This window comes from Halichoerus grypus, chromosome 14 (assembly GCF_964656455.1).
Source record: "Halichoerus grypus chromosome 14, mHalGry1.hap1.1, whole genome shotgun sequence".
Lineage (NCBI taxonomy): Eukaryota > Metazoa > Chordata > Mammalia > Carnivora > Phocidae > Halichoerus > Halichoerus grypus.
The window spans coordinates 90,827,848-90,852,192 of record NC_135725.1 but is presented as its reverse complement, the minus strand read 5'-3'; the positions used below and the strand labels follow the sequence as shown (position 1 = coordinate 90,852,192).

The window sequence follows — 24,345 nt, the reverse complement described above, 5'->3', positions numbered from 1 at the left end:
CCTGGCCCCAGCAAGTCCTGCTATGGCCAAGGGGGGTACCTGGAGATCAGGGGCCAGGGGAGTATGGAGTGAAACGAGAGCCAGAGAGGAAAAGAGACTGGTCCACGCCTGCCCAGCGCTGATGACAGACGGAGCAGCATCCCTGTGGCGTGATGGTGTTGGGAGCTCTTCCCCTTTCCTGGATCAGGAGCCCTTTGAGAAGTGGGTGAAAGCCCCAGACTCTCCGAGAAAAGTGCTCCCTTGGCACGTGCAGCCCTCGGGGTCCTTCATCCTGGCCTCCAACCCCCGCCCCCTGCTGAGAAGCCAGGGCCCCAGGGAGGGTCGCTGTGCTCTGGCTTGTGTGGTTCACTCTCCCGAAAAGAGCAAGTATTTCCTCAACCCAGAGGCCTCGGGCTACGCCTCGCTGCCCCCTCCATCCTGAGTCCGGTGCTTCTCTTCCAGGGGATGGCTACTACCTGGCCGTGGGCGGGGCCGTGGCCCAGCACAACCGGGCTCACATCAGCACAGTGCTGCAGGATCAGAAATTCCGGTGCCAGCTCATCGACAGCTCTGAGGACCTGGGCATGATCAGCATCCAGGGCCCGGCCAGGTGAGGAGCCGCGGGGTGCACAGCCCCTGGGACCCAGCCCCGGGTTCCTCCAACCGGGTCCTGCGGGCAGAACCACTGCGGGTCCAGAATGGGATGTTCTGGTTCGCTAGGTGCTCTGGTGAACCCAGAGATGCCATGCCAGATAAATCGTTTTCAAAGCACTAGAATACAGAAAAGCCCTTATTGTGAGCGTCAGACTCAACCATACGGTGACTCAGCATCTGAGGGCTCAGGGGTCACAGAAGGGCCTGTGTGTGTGGGGTGGGGGAGTGTCTTTGGGTCGCTGACTCAGTCTAGGAGATACTGATGCCATCTCAAAGTGGGCACAGCCAGGCTGGGGTTCTCCCTGCCACTGGGGCTGAGAGTAGTATGGAACTGAGGCCACTGCCCCCCAGGCCCAAATGCCTCCGTGATCACCTCCAGTGATTAGGCCTGCCGATGGGTGATCCAATCATTCGTTCATTCTGTGTTTGCTGAGCTGCGTTCCCACCCACGAGGAATCAGAGCCTGTGAGGTCCTCAGATGCTGGCTGTGCGTGGAGTCACAGGGGGGGCTTAGGCAAAGGGGCGTCCGAGCAGCTGTGCACTTTGGAAAGATCCCTCCAGCTGGGCTCCAGGGAAGGGACTCAGGGGTGGGGGACCAGAGGGGAAGAATGATCGTGTTAACAACCACCAAATGGACACCTGTGATTTGCCAAACCCTGTGACGACCTCTCCTGAAACTACGGTTAATAGCCCTTGCAGGTGGTTCTAATTGTTCTTGTTCTTTTTGGTGAAGAAACAGAGGCACAGAGAGGTAGAGATCTTTGCCCAGGGTGGCACAGCTAGGTAGGTGCTCGATCACTGACCCCAGAGCCCGGTGTGCATCGGCGTGGGGGAGACGCCTCTTGAGTGGTGGACCCTGCCAGACTGGAGAGGTGCAGGTCCAGGCAGGGGAGAAAGGGCACATGTCAAAGGAAGGATGTATTCCCGAAAAATGATGGGAACAGCTGGTTGCCGAGAGAGAAGAGTGGGCCCCAAGCTGCACGCTCAGACCCTGCCCTAGGGTCCATTTTCCCGGGTGCCTTAGAGCTGACCAAGCCAGCAGCTCCCCGGCTGGGTCCTGGACGGGCCAACCTCCCCTCCCAGACTGTGTTGTAGCTGTTTTTGTGTGGGCATTGCTTAGGGGCGCACGGCAGATGGGCAGGACTTGCTCGCTGCACGAATGTATAGAATCTGAGTAGGTCATATACTTTAATGTTGATCGGCTTCCGTCAAATGTTTGACCAACAGCCACTAAGAGAACATTTGGGCAAAGCCCTGGAGGAAAGAAATGAGGAATCAAGCTTTGGAGCTCTGGAGGGATGGTGTTCCAGGCAGAGGAAACAGCAGGTGCAAAGGCCCTGTGGCAGGGGCGTGCCCATGTGTCTGAGGAAAAGCAGGGAGGCCAGCTGGAGCAGGGCAGTTGGAGGTGCGCTCGGAGAGCAGAGGAGGTGAGAACCTGTAGGTCCAGGGGCTGTTTCCCCGAGTGAGGCGGACTGAGCAGAGCAGAGACATGGTTGGACTTGGGCTTTAATGGGGTCTTTGATGCCAGGCGGGGGAGGAGGCCAGCAGGTGTGTGAGGAGCCTCAGGGACCAGAGAAGCTGGGACTTCGAGGAGGGAGTGTTGAGCTGTGTCCAGGTGGCCAGTGGATCCAAGTGCGATGAGGACCAGAAACTGACCATTACGTTTGGCAGCGTGGTGCTTCTGGTGGCCTCGAGGGTGGTTTGTGGGACGGCTGGGTGGGGGCATGTGGAGCCAGGAAGGGAGGAGAGGAACCTGGAGATCCGGTGGCGCGATTTTCATCTCTCCCTGGACTGGCCGGCTCCCGTCTGTGGGCGGAATGGGGCCGGGGGTCCTGGCCGGTCCCTGGGGGAGCCTCCACTCCCTTGCCTCTGCGCCTCAGCCGGCAGTGGGTTATTTTTAGTGTGGGGGAGGTGGGTGGGCAGGGGAGGGAGGGTGCAGGCAGCCAGATCAAGGCAGGGCCCCGGGGGGACGGGCCAGCCTCCTCTGCCTCATTAGAAGCAGCTCCAGGCGGGCGCCGGTGACAGCCATCTCATCCCCCTGGTAATTCCTGAACTTCCTGCTCCAGAGTGTCCTCTCCTTCAGCAACAGCCCCACGTCCCTGCACGAGGGTCAGCCTTGCCAGCTCCCCCAGTGGGGCTAGACCCTCGGAGCTGTCCGGTGGGAAGACAGCACCCGGACTGTGGGCCATGCTCAGTGACCTGCTGTCCGGTAGAACTCTCTGGAAACGTTCCGTAATTGGGGGGTCCAGTACGGTAGCCACTAAGCTGTAGGTGGCCACTGAACCCTTGACATGTGTCTGGCCAGACTGAATATTTAATTTTAATTCAGTTAAACTCAAGTGGCCATGTGTGGCTGGGGGAGACCGGGCAGAAGTGAATGATCACTATCGCAGTTTCTCACTGCTGGCTCACAAGAGCCCTGGGAGGAGGCATCACTGTCCCCGTGGAGGACGGGGTGAGGGCGAGGGGTGAGGAAGGGGAGCCAGGACTCGAACCCGTGTCTCTGGCCTGTGCCCTCCAGCGCCACCTGCTGCCTCCCTGGTGGAGGGACAGCCTCCTGAGCCCCAGCCCGCGTTCAGCAGACCTGTGTGCCCGCCCCGTCAGTAGATTGGTGCCCAGAGCTACCCCTAGCGCTGCTGAGCCCCTTCAAACCCTGAGCCCGGGCGGCAGCTCCAGGCTCCTTCCCCTGCAGGGACACAGGCTAGGAAGACACCGGCCGCCCCCGGGGCTGCAGAGAGGACATGCTCCTGGAAGACTGGGGATGGGTTCTCTGGGGGCTGGCAGCACGTGGGTGCCGGGGGTGTGTGTTACATAAGGCACGCTGGGCACCTCGAGCCGGCGTGGGTGGGCAGCTCCAGCACCGTGGGGGCGGAATTAGGGTGGGCAGCTTTCTGAGCTGCAGAACCTTGCAGCCCCAGCACCCGCTGGTACCCCTGTGCGGGGCTGTCTCCTGCCAACGGGGAGCCCACCCTGGGGCACAAAGCTGGGCTGTTGTCAATCAGTTCTATTTACCGTGTGCCCTTCTGTGCCAGGCACGTTGGGATAGGAGCCCTGTTGTCACAGGGCGCCTGGTTTAGGGAGGGGGGGCAAGTACAACCCATGTGAGAGGTGTCCTGTCGGGAAATGTATCAGAGCTTCATGACCCACATAAAGGGCACCTGACCCAAACTCAGGGAGTCAGGAAGGGCTTCCTGGTGGAGGTGGCAGCTGAGCCGAGACCTGAAGGATGACAAAGGCTTAAACAGAGGCAGGGGACCTGGGTGTTATGCCGAGGAGTGAACTAAGGCCTCGAGGGAGGCCAGGGGGCAAGGGGCCCTGGAAGTGAGGGTTTCCATGGATACTGAGGGCTTTGGGCCCAGCGAGGTCTCAGGTAAACTCCTAAGCCTGATAGCCGGATTCTGTGGGGGGTGGGAGAGCAACCTCTGCCCTTGGGGAGCTCACAAACCAGCCTCCTGCCCGTGGGACCTGGGGGCGTTAGATGGCTAGGTCACTGCCCCAGGAGCCATGTCGGTCTGGTCTCCACGCAGGCTGGGCTCACCGCCCCCATCATTGTTCCTGGCTTTTTTAGTGGACTGTATTTTTGGCTCGGGTTCATCTTGGTGTGCTTTTATGAATACCCTTTTGTCAGTCTGCCCTGCGAGTTCAGGGACTCGTCCTGCTCACTGCTGTATCCCCAGCGTCTTCCTGGCCTGGGCCTGCACCCAGGAGTGCTCAGCGAGTGTTTGTTGACTGACTGACTAACCGACTTTGTTCTTGTTCACAGCCGGGCCATTCTCCAGGAGGTGCTTGACGCAGACCTGAGCAATGAGGCTTTCCCGTTCTCCACCCACAAGCTGGTGAGAGCCGCCGGGCACCTGGTAAGTACCTCCTGGCTGCCGTCTGCTGAGTTGCGGGCAGCGGCAGGGTGCCTGCGGCTCGGACTTGGGAGCCAGTCTGTTGACTTCCCTAAGCCGCCACTGTGAGGTGGGGACTAGACGTTCCCGCCCACAGGCCGGTGGGAGCTCGGAAGGCTGACGGGTCCAAGTCAGGCCCCGCCCCCCTGCCCGGTGCTGTGCCCAGTGCCCGGCACCTGCTGGGGGCCTTGCTCCCAGGCTTCCGCCAGGACATAGCCTGGCCTTGCCACCCGCACAGCCACCCGCCACACCCCCTCCTCGGAGGCACAGGCCCCGGGGTCAGGGTGCTGTGTACGGCCTCCACCACATAGGACACGGCTGGCACAGCAGAGCTCCGTGCCTCTGAGGAGGCGCCTGCCCTTCCCTGGTGTTCTCCCACCCCTGCCCGCCCGGCACTGTGGGTGTGGGAGGAGGAGGGGCTGCTCCGTGGGGTGGGGGTGCGCACCCCCCACCCCAGCCCCAGAAAGCCCAGATCCTGGGACCCAAGGCTTCTGGAACGGTGGACAGTGTCAGGCTCCCTTGGACCCGGCTCTGGCTGGAAGCTTCCTCGGAGACCAGGGGCCGGGCCGGGGCCAGCTCTAGGTCAGCCCGTCGCTTCCCTCCGTGTCCTTGCAGGAAGTTAAACATCCTGATCTCCGTTCTGACTCCCCGAGGCCAAGGGGAGGATCAGATGGTCAAGGTGCCCTCAGCCACCATGTGCCGGGGGCTTGTGGGCACCAGGCGCTGCTCCAAGCACCCAGCACACGCATGGCCCACGTCATCTTCCCAACGATGTGAAGGTTCCATGACGAGGTTTCTCAGCCTCGGCACTGTGGACATTTGGGAAGATACTCTGTGTTGGAGGCCGTCCCAGGCCTCGTAGGGTGTTTGGCAGCATCCCTGGCCTCCACCCATTCCATGCCAGGAGCACCCCCAGCTGTGACAACCAAAAATACGTCCAGATGGGAACAAGTGTCCCCAGAGGGCAGACTCACCGGAAGGGAACTGCTTGTCTGTGATTATCCCTGTGGTGGTCAGGCACTCTGCGGTCGTGGCCGGGTGAGCTGACCCAGGCCCTGCAGCAGCTCTTGATGTAGGAAACCGAGCTTGGAGCGGGTGAGGGACTGCCCGAGGCCTTCAGCTAGCCAAACAGAAAAGCACACAAATACATGTCAATAAAACGGACGTGGCCGTCAGGGGACGGGTGGATGGACAGCTGGGCCGGGGGGCTCCTCTCCTTGTCCACTTCTCCGTGTTCACTGGGGGTTTGGTGGGGAAAGTGCCAGGGGATGTTGGTGAGGAGGGGGATCCTGGCCCGCGGCGGGGCTGGAGTTCCAGGACCAGCCTGGGTCCTGTTAGCAAATCAACAGTGTGTGCTGAGGTCTGCGAGGGGGGCTGCCAGAGAGGGTGGGGGACAAAGGCTGCTCTGGAGCAGGGGAGTACTGGCTGGGCTCTGTTCCTGCCTTCCCTCTCCGGAGGGAGCTAAGGGACAGGAAGCTGGGGCAGGGGGGGTTCCTCTGTCTAGCTTGCTTCCTGCCTCCTTGGTGCACAGCTGCCTGCCAGGACCAGAGAGGGTAGGTGTTTTGAGAAAGTGGCACAGCGCGACCCCAGGCCCTGGCCGGCATCCAGCAGGCCCTGACTGCAGCTGGGCCGTGAGTCCCCACGGGGACTGGGTTCTGGCTTGCGGAGGTGTGAAGGGGAGCTGAGAGGCTTGGCATCTGCTCGGCCTGTGTGTGGCTCGGGGGTAGTGGGAGAGAGGACCAGCTGGGAGCACTTCCCTTCCCAGCCCAGGCCGCTCCAACGAGGCACCTGGGACGGGACTTGTTCCTGGCCAGGGGACTCCAGCTGCCTCCTGCCCCTGGGGGCCGGCCCCACGCAGCCCTGGCCGCCTCCCTAGGCCTGGCCCGTGGTGGTCTGGCTGCACCTTGTCCGGCTGGGCCTGGGAGTCAGGCTGGGTCAGGTCTCGGACCGAGGGGATCCCCTCCCTAGGGTAACAGGCGGCCCAGACACAAGGTGAGGGTGCCCTGAGATGCCTGGGTCAGGGTGCAGGACACCCACGGGGCTGCACCTCCTCACTGTCTCCTCTGGAACAGACTTCTTGGCTTTGTCAAAAAGGATTTTATTACTTTGTGAACAAATGTTCAGTTTCCAACCATAAGTGTGCAGCGCGGTGGTGAAGCGGGCAGGGGGCCTGGAGGCAGAGCTCACTGACCCCTTCGGGTGCAACCCTTGAGCTCTCCAAGCACGAGATGCCACAGTCTGGCTGGAGAGATGGTGGGCATCACACTGGGAACGTTTGTGAACCAAGAACAAGGAGATGGAAGCCAAGCCCAGGTCAGCAGTTCAGTGCGCCTTACAGAAGCTTCTCGCCCCGATCTCTGTCCATGAAGCTTAAAACAGGAGCAGGACCATCCACAAATACAGTTTGTGCACCCAGCTTTATTCTCTGATAGTGGTTGTAACAGTTTTCTTTTTTTTAAGATTTTATTTATTCACTTGAGAGAGCACGAGAGAGTACAAGCAGGGGGAGAGGCAGAGGGAGAGGGAGACTCAGGCTCCCTGACTGAGCAGGGACTCGATCCCGGGACTCCAGGATCATGACCTGAGCCCAAGGGAGATGCTTAACTGGCTGAGCCACCCAGGTGCCCCAGTTGTAACAGTTTTCTGGTTCCTTTAAATATTCTCCGAGAACCACTTTGAAAACCTGTGTGATCCTCCCTCAGCTCCTCGAGCAACGCCCATGCTTAGACAGTCCTTGTCCTGGGAATAGCCCGGTGAGGAGCTCCCCGTTGATGGTGGTCCTTTTATGACTCTGATTATTGACCTAAGGCAGATTCCTCAGACCCAGAGACAGGTGTCCCAGGTACACAGTCCTGGCCTTCCGGGTCATTCCATGCAGTGTTCTTGCCCATTATTTGGCATTTTCTGTGTCCTCCCCATGCCCGGTGCTGTGCCAGGCCTTCAGGGGGAGAGTGGGCACAAAAGTACAGAGCTTCCTAAGCCGGGTCCCGCCTGCGGGAGACTGGCACCCTCGGCTCACATTGGGCCAATCCAGGTTCTCACCTGAGCCCTGGCATTCTAGCCTAAACTGCAGGATCCATTCCTAGTGCTGAGCGTCCTCTCCCCACCTCCGCCCTCCCCGATCCCCCACACCCCCCACCTGGCTCTAGAATTAATTCCAGACACGTTGGCTGGGAGCCCCCCAGGTGCCGGGCCCAGAGCTTGACCCGGAGGCTCTGGGGTGGAAGAGGTGGGCTCCCGCCCTCCCCAGGCTCACAGCCTTGCTGGGGTGGGGGTGGGGGCGGGAAGGACTCTGCAGCACGGTGCACCCTGCGTCGGGCAGGAACACGTTCCTAGGAGGGGGAATAGAGTCTTGGCAAGACAAGTAAATGTGAGAACAACAAGGTGGTGGAGAGGATGTGACTTGGGCCTCTGGGCTGGGCAGCAACGTGCCTGTGCTGGGTGGGGAGGAGCTCTGCCCTGGGACGGGGTCCCCCATGCCCCTGCCCCCTGGCCCCCTTGGCAGGACTAGAGGAACCCATGCCCCGGGGTGGCCAGCAGAGACTCCTTCCTCTCCCCTGCCCGGCTAGAAGCACATCGCGGTTCCCTGCGGGGGACCGTGCCCACCAGCACCCAGGGCCAGGGCGACGCCGCCTCACTCCTCAGAACAGCCCATCTCCAAACACACAGATTCACTGTCCTGCAGGGTCACTCCTGCGTCCCTGTCCTCAGATGCTGTGGGGACCCTAGGGGGCTGGGCAGTTGGGTAAGTGCCTGGCTGAAGCATCTTTGTGCAGAACCCTGCCTCCGAGCCTCTCGTCCTTCCTCCTCCTCCCCCTCCTCCCCGCTGCTCTCTGGAGGTCACATCTAGTAACCTGGAGGTCGGGTCACTGCCCCTGCTCTGTGACCCCCTAGGGGCTGGGAGTCCCCGGGTGACCCCGGGGGGCCCAGCTCCTGAAGATGAGGGCCACGGGGGCAGGAACGTTCGAGGATGGGACGCAGCTAAGGGTGTGGTAGGTTGGTGCCCCAGACACGCCGGGATCCTGCCTCCGGATCCCACATTCTCCTGAGGGCCAAGGAGGCTTGGACAAAATGGAGCGAAGGCCTAGTTTCCTCGGTGTTGATGTTATGGGTTTTGCTGACCTCCACGTGGCCCAGACCACACGATGGTCCAGGATGGTCCAAGCCTAGGGCACAAGGGCTTTGCATTCACTGTCTAGTAAGAGGGGTGGGGAAGTCCACCGGGCAGGGCCACAGGTTGTGGGGGACCTGGGCTGCCCCCAGGCCCCGTGGTGGCCTCACAGGCGGGCGGGGAGGTGGGAGCTGGATCAGCACAGAACCCAAGGGTCAACAACAAAGTCACTCCAGTGTTCAGCAGAGCTGGGGGCCTGTAGGCCTGGCTTCTAGGCCCGCCCTGGACTCCTGGGACCACCTCTCCTGGCCTCGGTTTCCCCACCCGCAACACAAAGCCTAGACAATATCTAAAACCCTTTCTGGGCTGTCTTGTGAGTCTGTCCAGACAGCCTGAATTCTCTCTGAATCCAGGGGGATTTCCTATTCTCCCAAATAATATCTTGCACTGGCTTCAGCACATCCTGGCGCCATATCCCTCCGTGTGAGGGGATGCTGGGGCCAGAGGGTGGGCTGGGCCAAGTTCGACGGGAGGTAACTGGATCCCAGCCAACCAGATGCAGGAGAAGAATGTGTGCCTGTGTAACGGGTAAGGCCCCCTGGTTGCAGTGCACGGAATGATGAGGGCCAGAGCCCAGACTGCACCCGGGCCGAGGGTGGGGGAGCAGGGCCCTGCCCGCCGTGACCCACACTCACGGCCAACAGATGACCCCGGCTGAGCGGCGTCCCCGGCTGAGTGCTGTCCTTGTTTTGCAATAACACCCCAAGATGCTTGGGCCCCAAGCTTCCATGAGGCTTGCATTCCTAGAGGAAGAACAAGGGGCGGAGGGAAGTTGTCCCCTTGGCAGCCAACTGACCAGATGTCCTTACCTCCCACGTGTTGGCCTCGAGGCCAGCAAGGTTCCCGGTGGGAAGCGCTCTCCCCGCGTGGTGACCAAGGGAGACATGGTGTTCCTGGCGCCTCGGCCCGGGACAGGGGGCCCCTCTGGAAAGCAGCAGGCTCTGGGCTGCAAGCTCGTCGCGAGGCACAGCAATAAAGTGATTTTCTTCTGAAAATTAATTTCAGGGCAAAAGGACATTGAATTTCTTCTCCTGATGGTATGAAGTGCTTGCAGGGGCACATGAGGATTCGCTGAGTTCAGGATGGAATGTTCTCCCACCTGCACCGGGTACCTAGCCGATTGGAGGCTCGGGCCTCCCTGCAGAGCCTCGCGCAGGGCCGCCCGTGCCTTCACGGCACCCGCATTTGCCAGTTGGGTTTTAGCCGCTGCCTAAAGTCACTGTGCACGAGCTGTGCAGATTTGCCGTGGCTCTGGAAAGCCAGGGGGCCGTGGGCGGGTCCCATGGGTGCTGTGGAGAAGTCCGCGTGGCCACAGCCACTGTTGAAGGCGTCCCCCCGGGGAACAGGGTTGTCTCTTGCCACGAAAGCGTCAGGTCAAGGCGTGGCTGGAGTGAGTTTGGACGGCTCTGAGGGACCCCGGGACATGAACTTCGGACATTCCAGAAGTTCCTCCAGGGTGGTACTCCATCCTTTCTCAGCAGGGAACGCTGGGTATTCTGACGCGACAGGCCTGCCTTGCTCTGTGGGGGCAGACAGCCGTCTTTCTCAGGGATGAGCAATAACTCTGATCGGTGACTCGGAACCTGTGGTTCCAGGGCCGGCTGGCTGGGGAGGAGTGCTTGCCACTGTGGGGCGTAGCGGGAGGGTCTGTGGCCCATTCCAGGCTTCCCGGGGCCTGGAAGAGGAACCCTGAGGGTTGGACAGTCTATGGAGTTTTCAGATCCTTAGAGAGGGTCAAGTTCTCAACATGTGACTTGAATATCATACCTTTTATTAATTCTTATTCTTGGAAATTAGTTTCCAGTCATCTTTCCCCCAACCCCCTCTCCCTACCACCAGCATCCCCACCACTCTCCCTGCCATTCCCACCACCTCCTCCACCATCAACACCATCATGCCCACTACACCATCTTCACTACCATCATCATCCCCATCCCCACCACCCTTATCCCCAACCCCCCCACCTCCTCCACCATCATACCCACCACCATCCTCACCACCATCCCCATCCCCCATCACCATCCCCACCACCATGCCCACCACCCTTACCACCACCTTCACCATGCCCCCCCCGCCAACGACCACCATCACCACCTTCGTTACTACCATAATTACCTCCCTCACCTTTACTACCGCTGTCACCACCAGAACTGACCCCAACACTGCACACTAGCCTTCAGGAGCAGACCACTGGGAAGAATTGCACATCCCACTAGCAGGAAATTATTAGAATCAAGGATGTCTTGGGAGCCTCCAGGGGGTTTGAAACACGAAGATCCTTGAACCTAGGGCCAACCTCCCCCACCCCTCCCCGTTCCTGCAGATTCAAGGCAGAGGGCTGCCCAGGCTCAGATCCCTGCCCATCCCCTGCCTCCAGGGGCCCTGGGATCCTCACTTATTTAAGAGATGGCTGAGCTGGAGGACGTGCCTGCTGTTTCGGGGGTGCTGTTACACAACCAAATGCCTGGAAACTTGTAAAACTGCCATGAGCTAATGTGATCTGAAAAGGTTGGACAAGCTGGCTTGTGTCTGTGGGCGCATCTGCTTGAGCCCTCCTGTGATACTTGCCCAGAAAGGCACACTCCAGGCTTGCTCTGGTGACGCACATGCCCAGGGCATCCCACGGGAGCCACGTGGCCTGCCCTGCCCTGGGCACCTGCGTGGCCCTTGATCTGAGCCGGGGCGGTGACCCAGCATCTCCCCGGATTCAAGTCATGTCCACGGATAGCTGGCGGGGGTGCAGTGAGGCGCCAAGCACGGGCTCAAGCCCCTGAATCACATCTTTACTAACACCCGAGCACCCAAAATTTTACTGAAATCCAACCACCCAAAAATAGTCAAGTGAGTCAGTCCAGGGCAGGGAGCGTGTGTCTCCCGGCTTTGTGCACGTGCGCTACCGTTGGAAACCCTGGCTGAGCCCTTGCGCGGCTGCTTCCCAGTCGTGGGCTTCCTCCGAGTGGCTGGAATGGGCTCGCCCGGGCAGGAGAGCGGGCGGTGCAATGATTAGGAGGACTGGTGAGCGGTGGTGAAATTGTCAGGGGCCTGAAATCGGCCACGTGGGGCTATTTATACCACGGAAAGTGATAAATGCCACAGGGGGACACCCCGGCCACCGGAGCTGATGAGCAAACATTTCCCAGGACATCCGTGGGCCTGGCGCAAGCGGCTGCTCTCCCCTGAGCCCCCAGTTCCTTATCAGTAAAACGGGCACGCCCACAGCCCCGCCTCACCGATGGTGAGCACCCTGCCTGGGGTTTTATGGGGATGATTCTGTTGAGTGCTCCTAGGAGCCTCTGAAGGACATACCGATATCATGCAGGGCTTGCAGAAGAGACTCAGAGGGAGGTCAGTCGCCAGGGATGGTGTTGGCTGCTCCTATAGGCAGTGGGCCCCTCACCTCCCTGCGTCAGCATCTGCTGCCTCCCCCTTGCTCCTGGTGTCCCGAACATCAAGAAAGTGCAAATCACCCAATCCCTCTGGGCTTTAGGTGTCCATCCACGGAGAAAAGCGTGTTCTGTTTTTACCATCTTAACCTTTTTTAAGCATGTAGTTTGGTAATGTTAACTATATTCATGTTGTTGTGCAAAAGATTTCCAGAAATTTTTCATCTTGCAAAACTGAAACTCTATACTGGTTAAACAACAACCCCATTCCTCCTTCCCCCAGCTCCTGGGAACCAACCGTCTACTTTCTGTCTCTATGAGTTTGACTAATTTAATTCCATGTAAGTGGAATGTGGATTAGGATTTGTCTCCGTGTCTGGCTTATTTCACTCAGCATCATGTCCTCAAGGTTCATCCATGTTGTAGCCGGTGTCAGGATCTCCTTCCTTGTAATAGTTGAGTAATATTCCATTGTATGGATAGACCCCATTTTGTTTGTTCATCTGTCAGTGGACACATGGGCTGCTTCCACCTCTTAGCTATTGTGAATAATGCTGCTGTGAGCATGGGTGGGCAAATATCTATTCCAGATCTTGCATTCAATCCTTTTGGGCATCTACGCAGAAGTAGAATTGTTGGACATGTGCTCATTCTATTTTTCATTTTTTTTGAGGAACCTCCACACTGTTTTCCCTAGCAGTTGCATCAGCTGGGCCCAGGGGTTCAAATTTATCCACATCCCTGCTAACACTGGTTATTTTCTGTTTTCGTTTTTGTTTTTGTTTATAGTAGCCATCCTAATGGGTATGAGGTCGTATCTCATTGCGGTTTTGATTTGCATTTTTCTAAGGATTAGTGATAATGACCCTCCTTTCATTATACTTATTGGCCATCTGTAGATCATCTTTGGAGAAATATCAGTTCAAGTCCTTTCCTCATTTCTTAGCCGGGTTATTTGTTTTGTTGGTGTTGAGTTGTAGGAGTTCTTTATGTATTCTTCATACTAACCCCTCATCAGATACATGATTCGTAAAAATTTTCTCCCACTCTGTAGGTCACCTTTTTACTGTTGGCTGTTTACTTTGAGGCACAGAAGTTTTCATGCTTGACGTGGTCCCGTGTGACTAATTTTGCTTTTTGTTGCCTGTGCCTTTGGTGTCAAATCCAAGAAGTCATTGCCAAGTCCAATGTGAAGCTTTCCCTTGTTTTCTCCCGGGAGTTGTATAGTCTTAGGTCTTTAATCCATTTGAGTTAAAATTTGTATATGGTGCAAGATAAGGGTCCAAGTTCATTCTCTTGCATGTGGATATCTGGCTTTCCCAACACCGTTTGTTGAAGAGACTGTCTCTTCTCCCATTGAGTGGTCTCAGTAGCCTTGTTGAAGATCACTTGACCGTATACATGAAGGTCTATTTCTGGGCTCTCTTTTCTCTTCCACTGGTTTATTTGTCTGCTTTTATGCCAGCGCCACACTGTTTTGATTATGGGAGCTTTGTAGTAAGTTATGAAATCAGGAACTGAGTCCTGCAGCCTTATTCTTCTTCAAGATTGTTTTGGCTATTTGAGGTCCCTTGAGATTCCCTATGAAAGCTAGGATGGATTTTTCTATTTCTGCAAAAAGTACTCCTGGAATTTTGATAGGGATACATTGAATCTGTAGATCACTTTGGGTAGCATTGATATCTTCATGATATTGTTTTCCAATCCAGGAACATGGGATGTCTTTCCATTTACTCGTATCATCTTTCATTTCTTTCAGCAAAGTTTTGTAGTCTTAGTGTAGCAGTGTTTCACCTCCATAGTTAGGTTTATTTTTAAGTATTTTATTATTTTTGATGCTATTAGAAATGGAATTGTGAAAAAATTTCCTTTTTGGATTGTTCATTGTTAAGGTAGAAAAATGCCATTGATTTTTGTATGTTGATTTTGTATCCTACAACCTAGCTGAATGTGTTTATTAATTCCAACAGTATTTTGGGGGGTCTTTAGGGTGAGAAAAGGGTTTAAATAAAACCTGCTTTAAGGCCCTTCCTGATGACCTTCCATGATTTTGTGACTCCAGCCAGGGCCTGTGGTTCCTGTAAGAGAGAGGGGCTCTGTTTTTGCAAGGGGGTTTGCCTCAGTTTGGGGCTTGCTTTTAAAGTCAACCCAACCCAGTCTTTACTGGCAGATGACTGTGAATCAGGCAACATGCTTCCCAGGAACTCAATGATCACAAGCAATGGCCTCGTGCATCTATCAGATAGGGGCACAGAGGCGGGGAGAGGTCGACCCACATGAGTCTGGTTGACCCAGAACCCATGTTCCAGTTATCCTCATTCTCAGCTTTCTCCCTTTATTACATGTCCCTACTCAGAAGAAATGAGGACTCTCCCAACTCCACTGCTTTAGTGGAGACAAATGCAGGATGTCTCGAGAACCAGTAATTCTGTGAATGTAGAAAGGTACCTGGAATTCCCCAGACTCTTTCCCTCACTTTGCCAGAAGCAGAGGTCCATCTGCCCCTGTTTTCCTCCATCATTCAACAAGTATTTTTTTAGCACCTACTGTGTGCTGGGCCCAAGCACAGGGGTGCAGTGGAGAGCCAGGCCCGCCAGCCCTTGGCCTCGTGGGGCTCCTGGGAGCTACAGAGGAGCCCGGGAGAGCTCTATCCCACCCCACCGGTGAATTCACGCTGAGCCCCAGTGCTGACCCTCTTACTTAACTGGGAGCATGTGCGTCTGACATGAACCTGCGATCTTGGGCCATTAATGGGTGAGCTTTAAAAATGATTTTTCCTGTTTCAAAATGAGATTGGCTTTGAGCCCCAAGTTCCTCCGTGGGCTGTCTAAAATTAGAACCCCGTTGACAAGGCAATCTTTGTCAGGGGCCCACGGCTTGCACTAGGGAAGCAGGGAAATGTCAACAGTACATTTTCTGTGTCAATTTTGAGTTTTTTGAGAGGCCTGGGCAAATGGCAACTCAGAGCAAATGTTCACTGTTTCAAAAGCTTTCAGAATCCAGCCCCTCGGCAGCAATGTGATTAAAGTGTCAGATTTATAAGGAGCCAGGTCTGTGTTTGGGAGAGTGGCCTCCGCCCCCTCCTGTGTAGACAGGATCCGGCCAGAGCTGCATAGGCGGACTTAGCTAAGCTCACGGCAGTGATGGGATAAGCTCCTCCATCCCTGTGAGCTCTGCACTTGGCTGTTCTCTCCACGTCCCTTTTGTTTCGAGGATGGTCCTGGGGCTGACCTCACCTGTGGGGACACTGTGGGCTCAAGGACTTGCCTGAAGGCCAGGAAGCAGGAACCCATTGCCAGGTGTGTAAATGACATGCCAGCAAACCAACCGGGCGGGGACAAGACCCCGGCCATCGGCGTCGGGCAGGGAGTCGTGGCCCCTGCTGGTGTGGCCTCCGTGCTGCTGCTGGCCTGGTTGGTGTAGAGGTGTGCCAGCCACACGCACCCAGAGACCAGAGATGCATGTGCTCAGGCTGGGCCCGGTGCCTCTGTTTTTGTGTCGTCCCCTGGATGTTATTTACATCGGTCTCCGCCACCGTGTGGGGCCGAGAAGGGCTCCAGTGACGTGATGTGCAGAACTTAGCCCAGGGACACTGTGTAAACAGCACTGTCATCTACGTGGGGGTGGGGGCCCCTGGTCCTTTGCAGGCCCCTGGGGCCCAGGTCTCACTGAAGTGACTCTCACGAATGTCTGCAGCCTGATGATAAGGTCCTTCCAACCCCGCTGCAGGCCTTTGTCCTGCCCTCCCCGACGTGCCCGCCCCAGCTCTGCGCCCCGGCCCCAGCTCTGCGCCCCGGCCCCAGCTCTCCTGGGAGGCCTGTCTGCAGCCGCAAACTCCGCTCACCTTGTAGCGGGCCTGTCCCAGGCAGGTGACTTCCTTCCCAGCACTGGCCCGCCCTGGCCATGGTTGCCACAAAGCTGCCTTGTGCTTCTGGCTGAGTCCAAGACTCGGGTCCTGGGGACAGAGGCTGCCTGTCTTCAGAGCCCAGCGTCTGGCCGAGGCTGAACAGGCTAGGGAGCAATCACAGGGACGACTCAGCGCCTGTCTGCTTCCCTTCTTGAGGCCTCTGAACCCACGGGGTGCAGCCGTGGTGAGCCATGGGCTGCGCCGCTGACCTCCCAGCAACTCGCTTGCGCACACATCTCGGGGCTTCTTGAAACAAAGCCAGGCTCCTGACCCCATTTGCAGAGGAGGAAGTTGAGGCCAGAGGGAGTCTGGGGGACTTGCCAAAGGCACTGTGGTGTTCGCATGGTGGCCTCCAGAACAGAGGTCTACGTCCCAACCCTCACCTAGAACTGGCAAGCTTGGCCGTAGTTGGAACTTGCCGACTTTGCTGATGGGATTAACGTAAGAATCTTGAGATGGAATCATCCAGGATCAGGGGGGTCCTGACTCCAATGACAAGTGTCCTGATAAGAGATGAAAGTAGAGAAGACACGGACACAGAGGAGAAGGCACGTGACACAGAGAATGGAGGGAAGTGACCACAAGCCAAGGAGCACCTGCAGCCCCCAGAAGCTGGAAGAGGCAAGAAGGACCCTGTCCTAGAGCTTCCAGAGGGAGCACAGCTTGCTGACACCTGGACGTGGGGCTTCGAGCATCCAGAACTGGGAGACAGCACACTTCTGCTGTTTTAAGTCCTCGGTCTGTGGTCATGGACACTCACACAGTGACTGAGAGGAGTTGAGGCCTGGGACCCTTGTATCCACTTTCTCCCACTGGCACCCCTTCTTCCCCTTAAAGATTGCCAGAGCCTGGAGCTCTGTCCCTGGAGACCCCATGCCTTGGTGGCAGGCCGGCCTGGGCCCAGGGCCAGCTAATGAGAATGGTGACAGTAGGGACTGTCCATCAGTAAGTGGCAGCTGGGCCTTGACCTGGGTTGTCTGAGCCGTGCCCTGTCCCCCCAGGTGCGGGCCATGAGGCTGTCCTTCGTGGGGGAGCTGGGCTGGGAGCTGCATGTGCCCAGGCCAGCCTGTGTACCCGTTTACCAGGCTGTGATGACTGCAGGCGCCAAGCACGGCCTCGTCAACGCCGGGTACCGGGCCATCGACTCCCTGAGCATCGAGAAAGGTGTGTGCGGGAGCCACGCAGCACCGGTGGGCCACCCAGAGCCATGCTGTAGGCACGGGGCTGTCGCCCTCCTGTACTTCTTTCCTGTCCCCAGTCTGCTTCCCGTTTACCCCCTCATGCCTGCTTCCCCAGCCCACACCCCCCGCCCTGCCCCTACACCCTTCCTGCACTGCCCGTGAACGCGGTCCTCCACGCAGGCCTGGGGATGGTGCTGGGGTCTCTGACACCTGTACTTGGAGGGTGAGCGGGAGAGGTGCTTGCCCGGCCTTGTGGGGACGGGGCCAGAGCTGGGTTGGGAGTCAGCGCCTGGCTTTCCCTGGGAGGTCTGAAGAATATGGGGCAGTGCTGCCCGGGTTCTCCCCAGCATCTCAGCTAGCAGTGCAGAGGCTGAGGGCTGGCCCAGGCGACCTTCTGCAGGCGAGGACGCCCCCCTCGCCGGGCCTTCAGAGGAGCCCATCCGCCACTGCCGGGCACTGACCCCGGGCTCTCCTCCCCACAGGCTACCGGCACTGGCATGCCGACCTGCGCTCCGATGACAGTCCCCTGGAGGCAGGCTTGGCCTTCACCTGCAAGCTCAAGTCGGCCGTCCCCTTCCTGGGACGGGAGGCCCTGGAGAAGCAGCGGGCCGAGGGCCTCCGCCGACGCCTACTGTGCTTCACGGTGGATGAGTGAGTAGCCCGCGGTCCTGCGTCCAGCGGCAGGGCCCGAGGGGACATGGCGAGGGCACGCCCTCCTCAAACACAGCTTTGGAGAGAGAAAGGCACGCCGCCACTGAGCCACCTCTGTGGGGGTGGATCCAGGCTGAAGGCCCAGCGTCCCTGTCACTGTGCAGCAACCTCCCGCTGTGTTCTGGTTCCATCCTCCCCACTGCCCAGGCTGGGGCCACCTTCCCCACTTCCAGATGGAGACCTTGGGTGCCAGGGGACAGGGTAACTCAGCCACAGGAAGGAGAGCCCACGCTGCAGGGGCCCAAGCCCCCCCACCCAGGGCGCAGCTTTGAGCAGGTGGCTCAGCTCTGTCCCCGGGAGCTGGGCCTGTGCTCTCCCTGGACTCCACTTGGGGCCAGCGACTCTGAAATGACAGCACCAGGCTGGTGTCAGCCCTGCCACGGCTCCGCGGGAATCTGGGTAGCATCGGTCTCCCGGACCGCGGCGGCCGGGCTTGGTTGATTTGCCGCTAACAGGTAGCCACAAATGGAACCACTTCTCCCAGATTTCTGGAGCCATCAAAGGAAGTGTCAGGAGCTTCGGGGGGGGGGGGGGGCAGAGAGGGCGGAGCTGTGGCTTGTCATCGTCCTGCTGCTTCCCCCCGGGCTCCTGTCAGGCAGGGCCTCGTCAGGCTGCTTGTCCACCTCCTGGGGACCAGCTTAGCTCCTGTGTGGGGACGCCGCCGGAGCAGGGGTCTGCGGAGCCCTCCGCCCCGTGGCCCTCCAGAAAGCGCCTGCAGCCTGACCCCTGGGGCTAGGAGCAGCTCGGACAGCACTCGCCACAGCCCGGCTTACCCTGCCCGGGTGTTCTCTGCTGGGCCACCAAATCCACCCGGAGCTACAGCCAGGGAGGTCCCAATCCTGATGAAGGTCACGGCCAGGAGTTGTAGGGAGCTGCCACTCAGCTCTGGGCCCTGGGCCACATAGGTGGCCTCCCTGAGCCTGTTTCCTCATCTGCCAACGGCACGTGCTCTGCAGGACTGGGGTGGGACGAAAGAGCAAGGGTGTGCCATAGACCCTCCGTCTGTCCCAGCCTCTTCCCCAGACGGTCACAGAGGCCCCCGGACCTTGTCCACACGGCTCGGCTCGGCGGGGGGATCCATAGCCGCGTCCGCACCCGGTCCCAGCCTAGCTTCCCCGGGCTCTCCTCGGGGGCACGGCCCTGGGCACAGTCAAGCTCTCCATAAACACCATGAACGAGGCGCCCGGAAGGACGAGTCTGCAAAGATTTGCGCCCAGACTTGCCCAGTTACTTCTGGGCGCTGGTGCGGCCGTGATTGCAGGTTGATCTGTGTGTTTTCTATTCTGAATTTTCAAAAACGTGTAGTCAGCACTCATACCTTGCGCGTACTAAAGAAAAGGACGTTTGCTAGATGACGCGTCCTATTGTGAAAAGAGAGCCAGGCAGAAGAAAGCAAGCCTCGGGGCCATAAGGTTTTAAATCGTTCAGAAGTCAACGGAAACCCAGTGGCGAGGTAGGCCTCTCCCGGATACCTGCGGCCTCCAGACACGGGAGGCAGAGCCTGGTTGCGGTCTGCTCCGCTCGTCCGATCATCCCCGGGAGCCTGGGCGCTGGCATCCTGGGGGCGCTGGGCTGGCCCCGGGGCCGCGCAGGTCCCCCCTCTGGGGGCTCCGGGGCCCCAGCCTTCTCTCTTGCTTCTTCCAGAAAAGTGCCCATGTTCGGCCTGGAGGCCATCTGGAGAAACGGCCGAGTGGTGGGCCACATCCGGAGGGCTGACTTTGGGTTCGCCATCGACAAGACCCTGGCCTACGGCTACATCCGGGACCCCAGCGGCGGGCCGGTGAGTTGAGACCCCCACCCTAAGGGAAGCCGGGTTCCTCATCAGACACCACGCCGGCACCCCTGCGCCGCATGCACCCCTGCACCAAGCTGCGGGGGGGCGGTGGGAGTGGCGCACGGGTCACTGCTGATGGGGCCGTGTCTCCGGGCAGGGTCAGGGGCTGTTTCTGTATTTTCCGTCTGAAAGAATCTGACTTCGGGAGCTCCAGGCTTCCCTTGGTCAGAAAGAGGCTCTGGGCCAGGGCTGGCACCCCGAGCTCCTAGAGCCTGGGGCGGACGCCAGACGCCTGACCACCCTCCCAGGACCCCCTTCGTCTCCTCTCTCCCCTCATCCCAGACACGCTCCCGGCGTGGGGGGCACGTGCATCCGTGTGCACGCGTACATGCACACGTGTGCACACGCATACAGATGCGTGTGCGGGCATGGGCACATTTTGCCACGTGACACTTTATAAACCCCAATAATCCCCCACTGAGCCCGGTTCCTCCCTGTCCTGCGGGTGAAACCCCACTGGTGCCAGACCACGGCTCTACTGGGCCCCAGGCATTCAAGTCCCACTCGGGGCACCTACCTGCTCAGGGCAGCCCCTCGGTTGGGAGGAGGGCCCTTGGCACAGAGGGGAGGAAGGGAGGCCGAGCCCCCTCTAAGAGGCAGGTGGGTATGAACCCAGCACCCACAAGGTGACAAGTGACCCCCACCCCCTCCTCTCCTGCAATAGGTCTCACTGGACTTTGTGAAGAGTGGGGAATACGCTCTGGAGCGGATGGGGGTGACCTACCCTGCCCGGGCTCACCTGAAGTCCCCCTTCGACCCTGACAACAAGAGGGTGAAGGGGTTCTACTGATAAGCCCACGGGGCGGAACTTCCACGGATCAGGAGGCCGAGACCTGCTCCATCCCTCGCTGACCATCCACACAGGGCCCGCCACCCTGGCCCAGGTCCTGGACCCCGACCAGAACATGGGTCTTCCCTGCTCTTACTCCAGGCCTGCTAACCCCCCAAACAGATACCAGCTGAATGGACAGAAGACTCAGAGGGCCCATCCTGTGGTCACTGACCAAAGGATGGTCGCTAGGCAACCCCTACCCCCCCACAAAACAACCGTGTAAAGTCTTGGGCTCAGGCAGCGTGCCGTGTGGCCCTCTATAAGCTTCCGGGAAGATGCTCAGTTAGCACTTTACACCCAGTGTAAAAGCAGGGAGGCGGAGCTCCGTCTGGAATCCCAGGCCTGCCTGACAGGCGGACCGCCCAGAGCATCACTGGAGAGCGTCTGGAATTAGGCACAGAGTAAGGATTGACTAGAACTGTCTGCCGTGGGCACAGTATGGGAAGCATAGAGCAGGTATGCCAGCTTGGCTCGGTCCCCGTGGTCAGGCCACGGGGCAGGATGGCCCATTTCCCAGATGCTGGCAGGGAAGGGAGTCTAGAAAGCAAGCTCTTCCTGCCTTGACCTGCTTTTCACTTGGGAAAGCCTTCTGACCATTGCCAGCTCATGAAATAGGTGAGCAGAAGCAGGGCGTGGGAGGGGTCTCCCCTTGCCTGCCCTCTCTCCCTCCCGGCTCACACACCTGCAGGATTTCGATGGCCACCGGGCAGCCCAGGGCCCGGGCAGCCGCAGCAAAGCTGCACCACGCGGTCCTGCCCAGGCTTGCCTGACCCTCTGGGGAGCAGAAGACGACAGACGTGCGGGGGACAGGGAGGACGGGATTCCCGCGGACACACACAAGAAGCAGCGGGGGGACTGGGGTGTAGGCAGTCCTTGGCGGGCCCTGGCTGCTTTCAGATGCTCACACACTAGCCGGCCCCGCTGTGGACTGAGCTGGAACAGGTCAGGCTAATAAAGTCAGAGTCGTGGGAAGACGTTTGGGTTCAGATGGCCTTTGGAAAGCTTTTTGGCCCCCTCGCCAGACCACAGGCTGGGGAGCTTGGGCCTCTGGCTTTGACAGGCCTCCGACACGGGAGCACCTGCAGCCTCCCCTGCTCTCAGGCGGGCCTGGCTCCTGCCCGAGAGAGTCTAGTGGAAGCTGAGTGGACCCCGAGGGGCCAGAAATGGAGAGGAGGGGAGACAGCTTCCCAGATGGCCTGGCCTGCTTCCCCGGGCTCTGCGGTTTGGCCACGGAGCCCTGGATCGGGCGGTGTACGTGTCCCCTCCACCGCCTGTCCTGGGTCGGGGGGGAGGCTGAGGGTGCGGGGGACCAGACCCAGGTTCCGATCCCACCCCTGCCTCAGGGGCTGAGCTCAGAGGCAGGAGTCCTCACGGTTGGCGTGTTCGCTTCTCTGCCGGGGAGAAATAACCCCGGCCTCTCCCGGAAGGGCACTGGGTCACAACGTGGGAGAGGCCACGGAGCCACCTCCCGAGCTCTCCTGGGCGTCCTGCCGGCAGCAGCAAGGTCTAGGCCAGGCCGCAGCCCCAGGCACGATGCCTTGGAGGCTCAGGGATGGGCCACATGGCCTTCACCTCCAAGTGTCCCGGGGCCAGTCCTTCCTTACCCCCCAATCTAGACACCTGTTGCCGTACCTGTTTTTGAAGGTTCTACTGGACAAGGAATGGCAGGGCCCTCACTGTGGCTGAGTCCTGCCACTAGGAATTGTGGGCAAACCGGGCTGAGCTTGGCTGGGAGTCAAGACAAGGAGAGAGGGGGCTCCTGTACTATCACACTCCACCCGTGTGCCGGCCTCAGCAGTCCCTGGAGCTCACAGGGCCAGGGGGGCGCTGTCCCCTCCGGAGGGCAGGTGGAGAGGCCCCTACTTAGTGATGGTCCTGCTGGCTCCTGTCTATCAGGCGGGCGGCACTGGGCCGTCAGAGACTGCTCGGGTCCCAGATCCCGGCGCACAGCCCGACTTCGGGTCCCAGATCCCTGCACACAGCCCGGCTTGGGTCCCAGATCCCTGCACACAGCCCGGCGCAGGTCCCAGATGCCTGCACACAGCCCGGCGCGGGTCCCAGATCCCTGCACACGCCTGACTCGGGTCCCAGATCCCGGCGCACAGCCCGACTTCGGGTCCCAGATCCCTGCACACAGCCCGACTTCGGGTCCCAGATCCCTGCACACAGCCCGGCGCGGGTCCCAGATCCCTGCACACGCCTGACTCGGGTCCCAGATCCCTGCACACAGCCCGGCTCGGGTCCCAGATCCCTGCACACAGCCCGGTTCGGGTCCCAGATCCCTGCACACAGCCTGGCGTGGGTCCCAGATCCCTGCACACAGCCCGACTCGGGTCCCAGATCCCTGCACAGCCTGGCGTGGGTCCCAGATCCCTGCACACAGCCCGACTCGGGTCCCAGATCCCTGCACACAGCCCGGCGTGGGTCCCAGATCCCTGCACACAGCCCGGCGTGGGTCCCAGATCCCTGCACATAGCCCTGGCGTTTGTGTCAGAGTGGACGGCACACCACCTCTGGTCTTCCAGGGCTAAGTGGGGAGGGACCGGGCTGGCAGGGACGAGGTGCCTGCCTCCCCAGTGAGGACCAAGGGCCCGTGCAGGAGAATGCCCAGGTGAATCCCAGCTCCTTCCATTCCCAGATGCTTCAGGTGCTGGGAGCTGGCGCTCGCCCTCCTCCCTCCAGCAGGGTGGATGGAAGGGACAATGGAAGCACCAGGGAAAGAGGCACCAGAAACATACCCAAAGTGATTGTAGACAATGAGCTCATCATGTGCTAAGGTCCTGGGGTAGGCCTGACCTGCTGTGTGACCCAGGCCAGCGTCCTACCTCACCTGGGCCTCAGCCATCCCAGTTGCAAAGGGGAGTGGGGGGCAGAGTCCTCATGCTCCCTGCTTTGCCTCAGCTTGGGACGCCCCCAGTGGGGCTCCTGCCACAGACCCTCCCTGCTCCCATGGGAGCACTGTCTAGCCTGGATGGGGCTTGAGTGCTCATCTCAGCCCCCGCCCCTCCGTGAGAGGATGCACGAGAGGCCCCCCCAGCATGTTCTGACCCATGTCACTGGTGGAGAGGCGGGTGGCTGAGCCATCTCAGTGGCAGGCCACGGGAGCCCCGGGACCCCGCTGAGGTCCTCATTCCTCTGGGGTCCTCACCCGGGTTCCTGAGTGGGACACACTGGGGCATCCCGTGAGGCCTGAGGAGGGGCCGAGCCTGGGGGCCGTGGAGGGCTCAGCAGAGCATGGCCGCCACCAGCCGCCACCGGGGCACCATCAACCCAGCCAGCTGCTTCCACCCACTGGGGAAGGAGGCCTGCCACCCGGCCTAATGGCTGGCTCCAGGGGCTGTGCGGGGCAAGACCTCAGAACGCTCCCAGCATGAGCTGCTTTCCCTGTCCGCCTCTTCCACTCTCGGCTTTGTTCTCCCGTCTCCCCAAATGAAAGGCTTAAAGCCCAAGGCTCCCCCTGCGAACATGCTAACCCTCTAAATGCTGGGCAAACTCAGGAGCCCCTCTCTGACCCAGGGCTCCAAAGGCCAGGCCAGGGGACAGGGCTCAGACTGCCCCTCGGGCTGCCCCCCAGGCCTGGGCTACCTGGGCCTGCTGGCCCCCAGTGACCCTGCACGAGCACCCAGGCATCCCTTAGCAGCTACCACCTTGGGGTCTAAGTGTCTGTCTGTAGGGATCCTCATCCCCGTCCTCCCCTCCCCTCTCCTCCATCCCCTCTTCCCCCTCCCACTCCCCCTCCTCTCCTCCCCTTCCCCTTCCCTCCAGAAGAGCCCATGTCTTTCAGATGAGGAAGGAGCGGG

General features: G+C 59.6%; 1 protein-coding gene and 1 long non-coding RNA gene across 2 annotated transcripts in view; one reads left to right on the top strand and one right to left on the bottom strand.

Annotated features, from left to right (window-relative positions):
* Positions 1-21,517, top strand: part of SARDH (sarcosine dehydrogenase) — a 60,070-nt gene extending 38,553 nt beyond the window's left edge. Inside the window, exons 17-22 of the mRNA XM_036108447.2 lie at positions 442-589; positions 4,397-4,490; positions 16,989-17,151; positions 17,651-17,819; positions 19,524-19,659; positions 20,378-21,517. Coding sequence (XP_035964340.1) covers positions 442-589; positions 4,397-4,490; positions 16,989-17,151; positions 17,651-17,819; positions 19,524-19,659; positions 20,378-20,503 — 836 coding nt within the window. The 3' untranslated portion in view covers positions 20,504-21,517. The remainder of the gene's footprint in view (positions 1-441; positions 590-4,396; positions 4,491-16,988; positions 17,152-17,650; positions 17,820-19,523; positions 19,660-20,377) is intronic.
* A 128-nt stretch (positions 21,518-21,645) lies between these two features.
* LOC144380090 (uncharacterized) lies at positions 21,646-22,772 on the bottom strand. The gene is made up of 3 exons (XR_013443879.1): positions 22,657-22,772; positions 22,502-22,624; positions 21,646-22,469 (listed from the first exon to the last, which is right to left on the bottom strand). It is a non-coding gene; the product is annotated as an uncharacterized LOC144380090 (long non-coding RNA).
* Positions 22,773-24,345: the final 1,573 nt, after the last annotated feature.